The sequence below is a fragment of the Kwoniella europaea genome, chromosome 2 (genome assembly GCF_036810445.1).
Source record: "Kwoniella europaea PYCC6329 chromosome 2, complete sequence".
Taxonomy (NCBI): domain Eukaryota; kingdom Fungi; phylum Basidiomycota; class Tremellomycetes; order Tremellales; family Cryptococcaceae; genus Kwoniella; species Kwoniella europaea.
The window spans coordinates 287,183-303,600 of record NC_089488.1 but is presented as its reverse complement, the minus strand read 5'-3'; the positions used below and the strand labels follow the sequence as shown (position 1 = coordinate 303,600).

The 16,418-nt window shown below is 44.9% G+C and overlaps 5 protein-coding genes across 5 annotated transcripts; 3 read left to right on the top strand and 2 right to left on the bottom strand.

The window, feature by feature from the left end:
* Positions 1–1,067: 1,067 nt before the first annotated feature.
* On the bottom strand, positions 1,068–3,243 carry V865_006460 (uncharacterized protein; the record flags this gene model as incomplete). Its single annotated transcript, XM_066230218.1, has 5 exons — positions 1,068–1,137; positions 1,251–2,230; positions 2,291–2,462; positions 2,549–2,723; positions 2,796–3,243. 5 exons carry the CDS (start codon positions 3,241–3,243, stop codon positions 1,068–1,070), a joined length of 1,845 nt encoding a protein of 614 aa, XP_066086315.1.
* Positions 3,244–3,689: 446 nt separating this feature from the next.
* Positions 3,690–4,828, bottom strand: V865_006459 (40S ribosomal protein S11; the record flags this gene model as incomplete). Its single annotated transcript, XM_066230217.1, has 5 exons — positions 3,690–3,778; positions 3,864–3,961; positions 4,042–4,180; positions 4,393–4,464; positions 4,765–4,828. 5 exons carry the CDS (start codon positions 4,826–4,828, stop codon positions 3,690–3,692), a joined length of 462 nt encoding a protein of 153 aa, XP_066086314.1.
* A 412-nt stretch (positions 4,829–5,240) lies between these two features.
* V865_006458 (uncharacterized protein) lies at positions 5,241–8,118 on the top strand (the record flags this gene model as incomplete). The annotated part of the gene is made up of 13 exons (XM_066230216.1): positions 5,241–5,405; positions 5,465–5,539; positions 5,602–5,783; positions 5,847–5,930; positions 5,997–6,069; positions 6,135–6,408; positions 6,466–6,555; positions 6,606–6,759; positions 6,814–6,886; positions 6,937–7,125; positions 7,177–7,319; positions 7,374–7,935; positions 8,014–8,118. 13 exons carry the CDS (start codon positions 5,241–5,243, stop codon positions 8,116–8,118), a joined length of 2,169 nt encoding a protein of 722 aa, XP_066086313.1.
* A 1,200-nt stretch (positions 8,119–9,318) lies between these two features.
* On the top strand, positions 9,319–11,102 carry V865_006457 (uncharacterized protein; the record flags this gene model as incomplete). Its single annotated transcript, XM_066230215.1, has 6 exons — positions 9,319–9,474; positions 9,641–10,307; positions 10,412–10,562; positions 10,636–10,860; positions 10,917–10,933; positions 10,999–11,102. The coding sequence occupies 6 exons, from the start codon at positions 9,319–9,321 to the stop codon at positions 11,100–11,102; spliced, it is 1,320 nt and encodes a 439-aa protein (XP_066086312.1).
* A 1,032-nt stretch (positions 11,103–12,134) lies between these two features.
* On the top strand, positions 12,135–16,178 carry V865_006456 (uncharacterized protein; the record flags this gene model as incomplete). The annotated part of the gene is made up of 2 exons (XM_066230214.1): positions 12,135–12,932; positions 13,002–16,178. 2 exons carry the CDS (start codon positions 12,135–12,137, stop codon positions 16,176–16,178), a joined length of 3,975 nt encoding a protein of 1,324 aa, XP_066086311.1.
* Positions 16,179–16,418: the final 240 nt, after the last annotated feature.

The window sequence follows — 16,418 nt, the reverse complement described above, 5'->3', positions numbered from 1 at the left end:
AGACTTTTGATCGTGATCATGATCTTCGATCCGACCGAGGAAGTAGACATTCTTGTCGTTCCTTCTATGGTGCTCCTTTGACAATGAACGCCACTGAATCAGATGGTAAGGCATGGTACACCTATAGACTCGGACTAATAGTCTATTGTGTAAATTAACCAAGGCAGATGGGCAGATGGGTCTGTCCATTTGAACAATAAGATGATCAATGTGGACGGAAAGGGATGGATCCTGGTAAGGGTTACTTACGCGCTTGTGAGAAATTGTATGGTGTGAGAGGAAGAGTGCAACACAATGAGAGAAACGTGTTGTTGTGGTGTCTCACCTTCCAGGTCAAGTTCAGGCTCGATCAACATATGACCGAGGTACCATATGGCAGCAAGTCCGAAAAAGTACCAAGAAGAAGAAGAAGGGGGAGGAAGGAAAAGAACAATAGAAAATTAATGGACCTGATTCGGAGGTATAAATCGAAGAATTTAGAGTTAATTGCCATAACCAGGTTCCTTAGAAATCGGACCTGACTACTTTTACCTAAAATCTGGGAATGGGCAGATTAACGGGCGCTTAATCATGCATGCATGCATACAGAAAAAAAGAAAATAAGAGAAAAGCCATGTCTTTGAATATGAACGGCACCGTAGGTCTCGGATTAGTCAATTAACCATTCCATCCATCAACAATAGTGTCCCTCAAAGTCTTCGGGAATTGTAGGTGATGCTTCTGTGTGCTGTACTACCTTGAGAAGTGGAAAGTGTAGAATGTTTCACAGTTCCACGGCCGATGGCGACGATGATGAAGGTGACCATGATGTCTTGTTTCGGATGACCGACCCAATTAACTGGGATGGACAATTCTGTGGACTGCGTATTCCTGAAGAGGAATATTCTGTACAAGTACAAGTAGGTGTAACGAAGTATGGGAAAGCGACAGAGATGACCGTCAAAGAAAGGGCTACACTTGATTAGTCACTTACTGTATACTTGTCAGGCCCACAGCCGAATACGATACCGTGACGGACTTTCTGAACGTTCCAAACCTTCCGAGGTTAAAAATACCATTTTTACACACTAGATCTGATCAAGCTGACAGATGGATCTAAAACCTGAACCCAATTCGTCAAGACGGACATCCGATAAGCTAATCAAAGTTCAGATTGTTCTTGACCAATGGATCTAGATCTACCTGAATCCTAATGCCCACCCCCAAGAGTTGTATACACAGACCCGATGCATCCTGACCCGTTGACATACTACGTACGACCCAGCACGCTTGAACAAAGATACAACGATAAACAGAATAGGCCCGCTACGACCAGACGAATGATATGCCTCGCTTGATCTACTTTGACGGACAGTTCGCCAAGAGGTATCAAGCTGAGAATATCTAATGGTGATGATGTAATGAGATTCAGAGGGGGAGGCAAGACAGGCGACATAGCTCTAGGGGATAGGTCTTGGAATCGAAATGAAGACCGTTTGATCGTCCGTCCACTTTCAATTGCCGCGCCATCCTCTTCTGCTCCATCTGCAGTTCCATATCCAACTCGTACTCCATGCAACGTACTTCCTTCCCATGTATATCCATTTACTCCCTCACAGAAACATTCCCTAGCTTCTCTAGCCACCTGCACTCCATACTCTTTCTCCCAATCATCACCTTCTTTGATAGCTCCTCTCCATCGTCTCTCATCTTCCCCATCCCATCTTTCCTTTGGGACCATAATGGCTCTTGAGGCAGTTAAGAGCAACGAGCAGATGAAGAGGAGAGAGAGGGTTACGAAGATCGTCAATCGCGCTGAGAAGGGGGATATTCCACTTTCTACTGGTTCTGCTATGGATGCTCTGGCTTCGATCGGTATTGGCTTGGCAATGGTTTCGATGATGTATATTGACGACTGAACGGCTTGATAAAAACCCCTGAATATATCTCCATTCATCGACCAGCTGAAGATTACGAAAAGCCCAAGTACCAAAGGCATGAGTAATCCAGCTGTCTTGAATGATCGATAGATGATCCGCTTGAGGAGTATGGACAAAGGTAATAGGCTGGGAAACAGGAGTGGTAGAGATGGCTTGATAGGGAAGATGAGGGAGAAGGTCGTCGTTGGGATAGAGAGAAGTAAGAGGGTGTATGATATCTGGGGATAAGAAGGGAAGAGAGCAAAGATGAGAGATAGATGAAGAGGTAGTAAGAGGATTCGGCGGAGAAGGGAAGTACGATATTGAAATGACTAGAATCGTATATTTAGTTTTGATTGGCTTTGTGCAGATACAAGATTGACTCGACGTACATGAACCAAGTCAGATGCGGTCCATAGCGCCCACCATACCTCCTTGCCAGATAGTGAGGGGCTAGGTGAAGATTGTTCGTATGGTGAGATCCTATTCCCAGGTGACAGAGCTATACTCAACGTCAACCCGTAGAGAACAAGGAATGAAGCCAAATGCAGGAAATGTAATCGCCTGATCACATGATGACCATAATGTTGCTATATCAGCTTCGTGCTTCCTCATATCATAAGAATTTCAGGTAGTCAGGATGCACTCACGAAGGAGTAACGATCGCAACAACTTTCTTCACAACCCTCGAGGGTCTGGTATGTCCCTGTCCATCTAAATGGACTATCACTTTGGTCCAAGCCAGATCCAGTATATGACGAACGAGGGGATGCGATAAGAAGGGCGAAGGATGGGTTGTGAAAGGAGGTAACAGCAGGTCTATTGCTGTTCAATCAGAATAATACTTTATGATCAGTAATACAGTACATCCCTTTCCACGTATGGATCTGGACGTACCATTAATCCATTGATGACTCTCATCCTTCACCTTCCACCTCTTCCAAAATACAACTTGGATATCTCCATCATCATCGTTTTCATTCTCGTTCTCATCTTCGTTCTCAATTATGTTACAATGACGATCCAACAGGTCTTCTATCCTATCATCAATCTCCTCCCTTAACTTCCTACCCAGCTCGGAATCTGCTATCCTCGCTCTGATTGATGCATGGGTCTTATAGCGTTTCGGATCAAGTAGATGTAAAGCATACAAGTGCACTGCGAGATCCCCTTCGGTGTTCAGTGGTGTATAGGCTATGGCGGAAGGAGATTTGAGGTGAGAGATGAGTTGGTTCGCTTGGGTGTTCAAGGCGATTTGCACTGATGCTTTCGAAGGCGCATGGCTGGGTCCTGCTTGTGCGTTCGCATGTTGGTTGGAGAGGAGTGGGGTGCGTTCAGAGGACATACTGACATACTACAAACGACTTTGACATTCACGCGAAGGTACTGGAGTGCACGTATAAGTGCGTTAATAATATCAGCGAGAGCGAAGTGGTCATTGCGAGTGGAGGGTTTTGGATGGCATTTGACTGCAACCGAGCTATTCTTGTCAAGCACTTGGACACGAGAAGACTTCTCTCGTTGAATTCTCATTAAATGAATGTTTGTTCGATTACCTGCCAGCAAATAGCGTTCAAATCGTGCGAGACTTCATGCAAAGCCAGACCAGACAGATCTGTTCCACATTTTCATGACCCACCCATGTTCACCTCTCACTCCCCATCAAAACATGATGATTTCTCTCATCAGACCCACAAGATGCAACCGATCGCCCCAAACCATATCGTGATAATGCTATGCATCAAAGTATACACTGCCCTAACCCAAACTTATCCCACTACATCCAACATCTTAGAACTTGGCGAAACCCTTAGCAGCCTTGTTCTTGGATACTCGGAGGACGTTGAATCGGACGGTTTTGGAGAGAGGTCGGCATTGACCTGTGGTCGTTTTAAGAAATAGATTATCAGTACACTACAAAGGTCGAGAAAGAAAATATGTTTTAGGGCAAGGAAAGATACGCACCAACGGTAACTTGGTCACCTTGCTCAACTCGGAAAGCAGGAGAACAGTGGACAGCAAGGTTCTTGTGTCGTTTCTCGTATCGTCGGTATTTGGGGATGCTATATAAGTCATTTCCAAAACAGTCAGTCGAACTGCTCCTTCTTTCAAATCGTATTATAGGACATTGTGTGACACTCACAAGTGCAAGTACTCTCTTCGGATGATGATGGTGTTGGTCATCTTGGTAGAGTGGACGACACCAGTCAAGATTCTTCCTCGGATGGAAACATCACCGGTGAAAGGACATTTCTTGTCGATGTAGGTACCGTTGATGGCCTCTGCAGGAGAGATATGACTCAAATCAGTGAATTTGTCCAATGCGACCAACGATCATTCATCTCCCTCCTTCTTCGTCGGATCTAATGAGACAGAGCTGATGGTATCGCTGATTGCAATGAGACAGTCGACCATCCGGTGTAATGCCCTCTTATCCAACAAATGGCCCAAACCCCCTTTTCACTGATCACTGAAATCGAACAGCATAACTCACCAGTAGGAGTCTTGAAACCAAGACCGACATCCTTGTACCATCTCTTGGTCTTGGCAGTGACCTTCTTTCCGCCTGTTGTGTTGTTGATCATCCATAATGAAGATCCAATCCAATCCAAGTTGACGAAAGAAAATCCCAATGATACCAAATAAATTGACGATTATCCAGCAATCCGATATTACACCAAATCCAATATATCCATCCATTCAGGAGCCATGTATATGTACGTCGAGGGCCGTTGAGGGAGAGGGGGTATGGGGAGAAAGAAGAAAGAAGAACATAAATTGTCAGCATTTCCTCTCTCAACATGATTATCCTATCTCCTTCGATATCCCTCCCACATCTAAGCATGAAAGAAGCACCGAGACGTACCTCTTGATTTGGCGTTTTGGAAGATGGGTTGCTTTTGGAAGGCACTTTGGGTTTGTTCGGCCATTTTGGATGTCTTGCGGGATAGAGAAGAAGGTAAGATGTTAGGATAAACGATGAATATGAAGATATGGATAGCGAGCAAGCACCAAACCAACCAAGCACCAACCAACAGTCCACAGGGATACTGGTATAATTCACCATACATATGAAAATTAGCATGGCCGGAATTTCTATCGGAGTTTTGTGAAAAAGTGATTCCTGGGGTGTGGCATTTCATGGTCGATTGGTATCTGGTGGACATCACCGCTTGTCTGAACGTGTGTCGCACGTGGTTTGTGCCGGATCCGATTCGAAGGAGATTTCATGCAAATGACGTCTCAGAGGTTGATCGTCAGTGAGTAAAGAAATGAAAGGTATTTCGATATTTTGGATTGGTTGTATATACTTCATCAGTTTTTGCTTAATGTTCAGCGACCATGTCCAAAAGACTGAACAAGCGACAGCAGAGAGAATTGGAAGAGCTAGAAGCACTCAAAGCAGCTACACCAAAGGTAGTACCACTTGAGGAGGAGAGCGAGGAAGAGGAGGAGGAAGAGCCGAGTAAACCAAGTGGAGGAGGACCATTTAATGCTTTTGCAGCTGTATGTTTTGGTTCCTATACTTCATACAATATAAGCCCCTATACTTACTGGCTGCGTAGCTAGGTGGAGATGACGATGAGCAGGAAGAAGAGGAGGACGAGGAAGATGAGACGCCCTCAGCGCCGGTGAAAAAGGTTAGTTTGGCTGATAGGGCAACCCGTCCCGAAGAATGGAAATCGCTGACAGGAACACTCAGAGTAAGAAGAAGAAAAATAAGAAGAAGAAACCTGCTTCAGTAGCATTAGAGGATAACGCAAGCGCACCAGCTACTCCAGGTACACCGAGTACACCGGCCAAGGGAGGGAAGAAGCAGAAGAAAGTTGATCCGTACGCTGGGATGGATGAAGTTGATAGAGCTTTGGCAGAACTGAAAATACAGTACGTCAGCTCATTCGTCAAGCATGTTCATTGCTGCATAGCTGATACGCTGCTTCTTTCCAGGTATGGGGAAGATAAAGCGTCACAGGCTGGACCTTCTCGTGCAGCCGATCATAGCGGGGAGACCAGATCATCGATGGCATTTAGGTGAGCTATTCGTGGATCCAGGGCTTTCCTTGAGTCCGAGCAGCTGACATCTCAAATGACTCTCAGGAATCTATTATCGGTCGATCCCAAAAATCTCGATGCGGATGCAGAACTACGGCGGTTCTTCGGCTCCAAAGTGGTGAGTTGTCGTATGGTCTCGTGTTACCACGGAAGAACCAACTCATAGTCTTGAAACTTCCTTAGATCGCATCATCAGCGACATCCGGACCCAATCGGCATAGACCAGGACCCTCTGCAAAATTACGATATACAATATCAAAACCCAAACCCACCTATCCACCTGCAACGTCTCTGGCTGGACTGGTAATGCGAGAAATGATCGATAATGAGGTTGAAGAGCTGTACGATCGAAGGGGCAAGGAAAGGATAGATAAAGGTGAAAAATGGTTTACATTTGAACATACTGGACCATGGAGGGAGATTGAAAGGCAGTTTATGGGTGCTGTCAGGTCTCATGGTGAGTAGCTGTTGTTCGATTGTCAGTGACCACGGATCAGCTAACCCGTTTGTGTAGATCCAAATGAGTTGATGGCTCTGTTGCAAGTGTATCCATGGCACGTAGATACGTTGTTGCAGATGAGTGAAGTGTACAGGTTGCAGTCGGGTACGTACATTACTTGGTATTCTACTGTAAGTTATACTGACAGCGAGCAGATATCGGCGCTGCTTCCGACTTTGCTGAACGAGCGCTATACGCTTTCGACCGATGTCTCATGCCTTCTTTCAGTGTCTCGTCGGGTGCTTCGAGGCTAGATTTCGATAGAGTAGAGAATAGACCGATGTTCACTGCTTTGCACCGGATCATATCGTCAGTTGCTTTTTGCCCACAGTCCTAGTCAAGCTGATTGTTGTATGCGTACAGATATCTGGGTCGTCGAGGTTGTTGGGTCACAGCGTTTAATTTCGCCAAATTGCTATATGCACTAGATCCAGAGGTGAGCTGACAATGCGATGGCGAAGATATGCAGCTAACTGTAGGGCTTAGGGCGATCCTCACGGAGCTGTCTTCTGGCTGGATTTCTTAGCTGTGAAGTCGAACAATGGATTATGGTTGTTATCAATGTTGGAGCAGGGTGATACCTCTCCTGCTGCTGCTAGCTGGTATGCATATCCTGGTATGGCTTATGCCAAGGCTCTAGCGCTACGGCAGGAGGAAGAAAACAAGAAGAGCAAGGTAAGCTCATGGACTCTCTTGCTTGCAGTCAGAAGCTTACATGATGTGTAGGACCATACAAAGAGCGATGAATCTCTGCAAGAAGCCATCACGGATTTCCCTCAAGTCGTGACTTTACTAGCGGATAAAATCGGTGCCAGTCTTCCGGAAGGAGCGAGGAGCAATCCTCTCTTGCAGGTTGAAGCTGGATTTAGGTAAGCCGCTTAACTCTCATAGCATTGATTCAAGACAGCTAATATGGTATGTAGTGAAACACCTTCCCGCGTCATACACCTTCTCTCACACATCTACGTGTCCCGTTCCGAGGCACTATGGAAAGACGAAAAGCGGATCGCCTGGTTCTCTAAACAAGCTGCTCTGGCCATACCTAAACTTAACGACCCATCTGCTAAAGAAGCTCGAGATGATGCGTTGGCACTGATACAATCACCTCGAGATCCACTGGACGAAGGTCTACCCGTACCGCTGTACATCTGTCGACATGTCCTATGTTCCGAATCTACCTCGTTTGTAGGGTTCTTACCGCCCGTAGTCAGTTCGAGACCATTCAACTCGTTTGATCCCCTCCCTCCTACTACCGCTACGTCAATATATGACGATGCGTATTTCTCGGGACTGCGATCGACAAACAATGGACGAGCTATCGGAGGAGGTGGAATTATGATGGATTTGGTGAATAGGGTGTTTGATATTGCTACGACCAATCCAGAGAATTATAGACAACAGGTTGAAGATGCATGGAGAGGACTGGTAGGGAGACGGGAAATGCAGAATGCACCGAGAGATCAGTTGGACAATGTCTTACAGGCTGTGAGTACACTTTAGGCATAGACCGTAGCAGAAGAGGAGAGGATGACTGATATCTGGTATTTTGATCTGATCTTATAGTTGCTACAGATGGCTGGAGATGTTGTCAATCGTGGAGGAGGTGGTGATGAGGTCGAGGGACAAGGTGGCAATGGTGATCAGATGCCAGGTGGATTCCCACAGTAGGACAAACCTGGTAGAAGATATGAATGCATATTATTGCGATGTACTGTAGCATTTCGGACCACACGACGACCCCTCGTTGCGACAGGGTACTGTATGAGGGCTCTATCACTTTCGGTGAAACCGTCAAAGAGGACGCTCCATTGCTTGAGACACCCTGAGCTATTTATACCAGTGGTCTGTCTTAAATTGATGCAAGAGTCCTCATCAGCGCTCTGTTCCGAACACACTCCCTCTTTTTCTCTGTGTGACCTGGATTAACACATTTTCGGCACGAGATTGGAAACATGTTAGACTAAGGACCAAAATCGGTCTAGACTCATATCGCCTCGAGGTCATTCAACGAGATGTTGTGGAGCCAGGGTTTTCCCTTTCCGATTTGTCAGTTGTTATGAGTCTTAGTCTCATTCTGCTTCCCTACACAGCACTGTCGATAATGCTGTGCATGAAAGAAGGTATCCATCGGCAAGGTACTGACTGCTGTACAACATAATTGCAATGACTCGTTGAAGATGATGCGGTGTGAACTCGATAGAAACTCTACATAAGCAATGCAGTCCGCTGCCACAGGATCGACCTGATCACAGGTCCAGGAAGAGTGGGGTAATATCGTAAATCCCTGTGATTCCTGTTAGCTCACGTAATGTAATTCGTCATACGTATATACGGATCTATCCATCATCCCCACATGGCATAACACTCTAACGATTAATACGCTTTGGTACCGAATGTTGTGTATGGTGTAGGGTGTAGGGTGTATGGTACGAGTACAAACAACAACACCAGCTCCAATCCAATTGTTATCACCGACTCGTCATTTTTATTTAGTCTTACAGTACATTTGTATCGGACTCTTCCTGGTTATTGCTTGAAACTCCTCAAGGTCTTGAATCTTTTCCACGACTTTCTTTCTCATCTTGATTTGCATACACGAACAAACAAGTACAGAGAGAAACAAAAGAAAAGAAAAGAAAGGCTTGGGTTCCTTTTAGAGTTTGAAACTCAAAAGGATTATCATAGTAGTGACGACATATCACCATACTCAATCCTCGGCATCCATCATCATTTGGGGATACAACACAGCTTCATCGCTGTCATTTTGCCACTTCGAACGACACATCCGAATACATATACAACCAAGATAAAACATCTACAGGGGTATCTATCGGCAACGCAAAGTATCGAAAGCGAGAGCCAAGCAAGATGCATCAGCCGGATATACTTACTCAACAACAACAGACGGGTCCACCCCCTTGGACACCCTATGTGAATTATCCACCTGGAGCGGTAGTTTGGTACGCTGGTAGTTTCTGGAGATGCGAGAGTGGTCATACGAGTGGATATGAACCGGCCGGTGCTGTGAGTTTGGATACATCTGTATATGCTGTATGATCTAGCTGTGGGATTCAGTCGGAAACTCGGTAAAGGTGTACAGAAATAGAAGGAAGTTATCCGCATATGTAGTGGAGAATGGATGAAAGATGCGATTTTCATCGCTTACCTATCCTTGTCATATACTTTATAGCCAACAAATAACCTTCATCTTTGGACACCAGTAGGTTCAAGTGGACAATATCCATCTTACCCCAAACAATTCCAACAGCAATATTACCAGCAGCAACAGCAACAGCAACCCTACTATCCTCAACAGCAACAACCCCAACAAGGATATTACGCCCAACTACAACCTCAACCACCAACCTACACTGCTCAACCACCTTCACCTGGATACTTCCTAACCCAACAACAACAACAACAAGGGTACTACAACCCCAACCCTTCATCATCGGGATCATCGTCTCATATCCACATACCGTCTGGGGGGTTTAGTCCACATGAAAAGGAAGACACTCCCTCTTCCACCGAGACAATCACCGATAAGAACGACAAGGACAGAGGTAACAGCAGTGGAAGAAGCAGCGCGACCGAATTCTTCAGTGAGAAGGCAAATGAATCGTTGAGATATCTCACGATTAAGAAAGAAGCTGGAGATTCCAAAGAAAAGGATGAATTGAAAGATGAACTGAAAGCAAAGAGGGTATGGAGAACTGGTGGAATAGGAGTCTGGGCTTATAGTGAGGATCAAAAAGAGGAAGAATTAAAGAAGAAATTGTGGAAGGAATGGAGTGAAAAACACGATTCGAGCGATTGGTTGAAGGTCGCTAGGGAACGAAAGGAATTTTATGAGAAAGGTTAGTGATAAATCCTCATAGGAGGGGAACTTTGAATCCAATGGAGCTTTCATCTTCGTTTGACGCTGATAATCTGTTGTGTCAATTATGAACGGTGATTACAGAAAGCAAAGGTGTGAAACCTCTTTTCATGTGGAAATTAGTCGAAAAAGGACAGAGATTACCTAGCGACGCTTTACCAATCGGTCATGAGCAGGATGGTGCTGCCTTGTACTCTGCTAGAGCATGGTGGGAAGGCGGAGTACATTTGGGCAAGTGAGTGGCAAATTGATCCTGTACTTTTGACTCGACCCTCCATTCGACGCTGACAGGTCTGCCTTTCCGATAGAGCCGGACACCACCTCGTCTCAGGAGCATCCATCTCCTACGGCGGAGCAGAAATCACCTTGGACACATATGAAGTTCTTTGTGGACCTATTAACGAACCGTACCTTGTGAAGTGGATGACCTACAGGCACGGTGAAGTAGCCTCGGTCCAGGGATGGCAGCCTGTAGAAGGCGGGAGAGAGAAAGATGGGACGGCTTTGTTGTTAGCAAAGGGTGACTATGAGAGGTGAGCTATGCATGTGGGTTTCACCTGATGGATGGAGCTGACCTCTCGTTTCATAGCGGTGAACACCCTGGTAGTGAGTATCGCGAATGCCGCAGCTGAAGTACTCTCAATCTCCGCTGACCACATACTAATTTTTAGAATGCCTCATCAACGACGATCACGCCTGTGTCGGCTACGGCGGTGGTGAACTCTGGGTCCGACCATTCTCAATCTTAGCTTATGCTAACCCCGATCGACGATAAACGGAGTCATCTCGTCTTTCTTCGGGTTCTGGATTCTTCGACATACTATACTATGTTTCGTGGATATAACGAATACACGCGTCTGTCTGGCTTTCTCTTTGTGTATACACGCATAACGACTATTATACGTTTTCTCTGTTTGGTATGAAACAAACAAAATTAAAATCACTGTTCAATAGTCTTAAAAACGACTTCGAGCTCTTATACATGGGTATCTTTCTTTCAGATTTCCAACTTCATAATTATGTTGACATATAAGCTATGCATATATCTATACAGGTATCATGTACTAACGAGATATGCTTATCCCAGAGTCTGGATCTTCTTGACGTCTAGGAATATACTAAAGATACACTTCAAAGCTACTCGCTTGGTCGTAGATCATGCCATGTAGGATGAAACGAGCTGAAGGTACGACATATCAAAGTGGTATGTCCCTTTGATAGTCGTATACATATGGTGAAACTGTCATCTTCCAACATATCAAACAAGGGTCCTTTGGTGCAAGTCATACGCTGAAGATAAGTTTATATTCCTTTATCAATCTTTCTTACTCTGTAAGATACATGACCAAGATGACCGAAATGGGATGACCGAAGATCCTTTGTCTTTATCTTTTCTCATACTTTGGAAAAACGGGGTAAAAGTCTATCGCCGAATGCAGATTAGAGCTAGGCTATTTCAGTAATTGTCAAGCTGGATAGATAGCTTTGAGATGGGATGGTACACTATGGTGAAAATTCGGAGCCAAATTGCCAAATTGAGATGAGTCGTAGTGGTGAATACATAGCAATTGATTTGCTTGCCAAAGGTAATGTCGAGCTTGGAAAATACTATTCACTCTGGATCTCTCTTTGTTCCCTCTCACCCTACTCAGATATTGGACCATTGCCGCTTCCTTCCTCTTCATTCATTACTTTGTTTTCTTTACTGATCTTCAGATGATTCCAAGTTTCCATCTTTAATCTTCTTTAATCTCTTACCCAAGCCACTCCTCATCGTACACCACCACCACCAAACCTTGAATACAAGATGTGTGAATCGATTCCCTCAGTCACTCTGTGGGGCACGACCCAACTCACATCGACCATAACCACCTCGACAATCCTCACCACCCAAGTAGCCCAGTCTACCAGACTACTCACGAGTCAAGTGGTGACTCGAGAAATCATAACAAGTTTGGTACCTCAACAAACATTGTACTATCCATGTTCGGAATTTGAAGGTACTACGCAGCCTGCTAGACCCGCTCCGGCTCAAAGTAGACCTGCGACAACGCAAGGAGAGGATGAAGGCTCGGTAGATCCAAACGCTACTGGACAGTTTACAGGGTCATTACCTACTCAAACTAGAGCAACGACTAGAAGTTTGAGTTTCACTTCTCTTACTATCAAGTCTACTTCCATTTCTCCGTCTTCAATACATGGAAATTCAGCCGCATACACCTCTTCCGCTCCTGCATCGTCGTCTTCGATCGAAGGCGGCGAAAGTACCACCAATTCTTCCACTACCAGATCGAACAGCTCGGGTATTATCGCAGGAGCAGTTGTAGGTGGTATTTTTGGATTGATCATCCTCGTGATCCTCTTGATTTGCTGTCAGAAAAGAAGAGCTCGAAGGAGGAGGATGGGAAGTGCAGCTGGAGAAGATTGGAATGATACCTCCGAAGGTGGAGGTGGGAACGGGAACGATTATTGGGAAAGAAGGTTTAGGGAGATCGAATCTGCCAATTCGTCACGAGGAAATGGACTAGGACTGAATGGGATGGAAGGGGGAAGAGGTGAGAAGGAGAAGGGGGATTGGGATAGTCAGACTAGTAAGAAAATGAGGGTGAGTCGGTCGTCATCGTCGATGGAAGGTCGAAATGCTAACTTAATATTGCTTCATTGATTGATTCAGTTGACTCTCGATTTAGGTTCGAAAGATCTTCCTTCAAGACCGCCTTCCAGACTATCTATGATCTCCTCTTTCTTCGGAGGTCGAATGACCCCCACACCCAATATAATGGCCTCACCTTACCACTCTCATAGTCGTACAGGATCGACGCCCACCTTGAGATCGACTTTCGGACATGGGAATGGGAATCAAAAATCTCGTCGACCATCTACAAAAGGAAGTGGAAGTAGATTCAGTTTTAATCCTTTTCGTCGACATCAGCAAAACAAACACAGTTATTCCGGTAATCAATTCCTAAGTCAAACCCAATTCCCTAACCCTAATCAAACACACATGCGGAATCACAGTAGATCAATGTCATCGCCTTGGGTACAAGAAGATTCAAGATCTAGTAAATCCACTGGTACTGGTCGAAATAGATCAGCAGGGTATTCCACCTCGAACAAATCGCCTGGAGCGAGACCTTCTTTGGAAGATGGATATCATAATAACGTTAATAGGACGGGATGGAAATCCACTCATCAAACTGTCAATACCAATGAGAAAAGACATTCACAATCTACATTTGGAAAGAAGATATCTTCGTTCGATCAACCGCCTGGTACCACTTTTAAAGAAGATCATACTGTGAATAACAACAATAATGGTAATAGTACTTGGAGTCATCAGTCTTCGAACTTCAGCCACAATCCCGTACAGCTTCCACCACAAGCTATGACTACCAACACGCAGAGTATATCTACCACTGGATTACCAGCAGTACGAGAGGGTCGGGTGATTGAGTCACCGACAGAGGAAGACATAGAAGAACGAAGGAATATGGAATGGATCCGACATTCTACGATCCCCTCTGACCAGGGCGAAGGCGAAGAGACATTAGACAATACCGACGAAGAGAAAATGAAAGAGTTGAAATCGCAATTGGGTATAGATGAACTAGGTGGTCTACCTGATATATCCATTTTCAAGAATCTCGATAATCCCAATGGACCTAATATGCCTCCGAAGCCTTATTTGGGATTCGGACAGTTCAATCCTTCGATAGGTAATACCCCTCCTCAACTGGGTGCAATAGGTACATATACTTCTTCAAACTCCCATTTATCTGGTATATCAACTATTCCCTCTTTGCCACCTGCTACCACACGAGGTGGATATTCTTCTGGGATATCTTCTGTCGGATCATCTTCATTCATCCCTTTTGTACCCCCTCCTAAAGGCTTAGGTGGGAATGGAACTGTCACTTCGCATTTGTCAGGTGTATCTTCGAATGGATCCGCAACAGGAACAGGAGGATTACCCTTCATACCTCCCATCCGAGGTGGACATGGTTCCCTATCAGGTCTATCAATTACTCCTTCAACGGTACTTCCCCGAGGATACTTATCTGGTCTATCATCCGCTCATTCATTTACCAATCGGACTATTCGACCCAAATCGCCTGATTCAGTCTCTATCCCTTCGGATATCATCATCAACGGCCATGGTCAGGCAAGTTCGCTACAGAGAAACAATTCTCAATCTACCGTATCGTCCTATTCTACTCATCCTGTATCTCCTTATTCTACTCAACCATCTTTCGGAGTTTCACGACCCAACTCGCAATTCTCCGTTTCAAACACCAATCGAAATACTAGGACTTTAACTTTCTATAGACCAGAAAGGAGATCTTCAAATGCTGGATATCCATATCCGTATCCGCCAGTATCAAGGAGAAGTTCAAGTATAAAATTGAAACGTATACCGAGTGGACGAGTGGTATCATCAATCGTACACAGAGATTCATCCCTTTTACCTTCTATTTCAGGTATGGGTATGGGTATGCCCAACAATAGGAAATCGGCTTTTCAAGATGCTGATGAAGATGGATATCCCGATGGAAGTGGGAATATGGTAATTGATATTCCAGCTTTACCTCTACCCCCTCAACCTGCAGGAGTAGGAGTATCGATACCAGAGAAGATACCTTCACCTCCACCTACTTCATTTTTGATACCTGAGAATATCAGTCGACGATCCCTCAAGAACCAGAGGGAATCAAAAGGTAAACATGTCCCGAAGATACGGTTGAGCCAAAGAGCCCTAACTCCAAGTTTATGGATTGATGAAGAGCTCTTAGCGAGATTTGCGGCAAGTCAGAATGATGGCGATGAAGAGGGTTCGAATGCCACTTTTGATGATACGAGTACAGTCAAACCTACGCCTGTGAAAGAGAAAAATACACATTTGAGAACCAAAAGTAAAGATGATGGGGATGGCAGTAAACGCAATTCGGTGAAAAAGGATACTAGTGTTCCACCAAGTCAGTCGACTACAACACGGGTGGATAATCAACTTGATACGGATGAAAGACCTTTGATAAGCCGATTTTCCAATTCTACTCAACCTACTATATCGAGAAATAACAGCACGGCAAGTACCACTACCACCATCAGTGGGGAGGGTACGATGCACGGAATGACTAATTTGCAGAGCGGCTCGGTATCGGTATCGAGGATGAACTCGAATGTAAGTGTGTACGATAATCACGCTCAATCGGATCAGAGACCCCTCACTCCCTCTCAACCTATCCACACGTCCAATGAATCCGGATCGTACCTTCCCGAACCAACTTCCCTCACACCCCGACCTCGTCCTAGACCCAAATCAAATCGAAAACAAAGTCTCTACGTTCCCAAAGATAAAGGTAAAGGTAAAGAAAAGGCCAAAGAGATAACAATCTTATCACCACATACACCACCTAATAAATTACCTTTGTTCTCACCTCCATTTCCTAAACCGCCTACTCCACCTTTACCTTTTTCCACTTGGGTACAGGAATCTCAGTTTGCTTCGAGCAGTACTTCAACCTCGACTCAGGGAGGGGGGAATAAGGATTTTCGATTTTCAATTAAACAGGGACGTAAACAACAAAATCAACAAAACGATTTGCAAGGACAAGGATCAGTGCAGGGACGATTTGAGATGGATGATGAGAGTGGGCATGGGCATGGTAAAAGCGTAGTCACCCCTCAATTACCCTTCTTAACTCTCGGTAGCTTATCTACAAATTCTTCTGTTACTGATCTCAATGTGAGAGATGGAAAAGATGGGACGGACGATTGGAGGTCGAATAGGAAGAAATCAGCTTATGAAGATGCTGATGAAGGTGAGGGTGAATTTATGGCGGATAGGATCTAAAATTACTCAATGGAAATGACGACCGAGTGACTGAATGATAGTCTAGGATTTTGTAGGTACCAGCCATATCGTAGATGATGGATTCCTAATCATAAATGCTTATAATAACCTTGACCTTCATGGGGGATGTAACACATAAATCCCAGAATGCATAACTTATTGTACACTACAATACTTTTACAGCTCGAAGTTTTACCTCATTCCATTATACTGTATGAACATAACTTGAGTTGTTGTTAA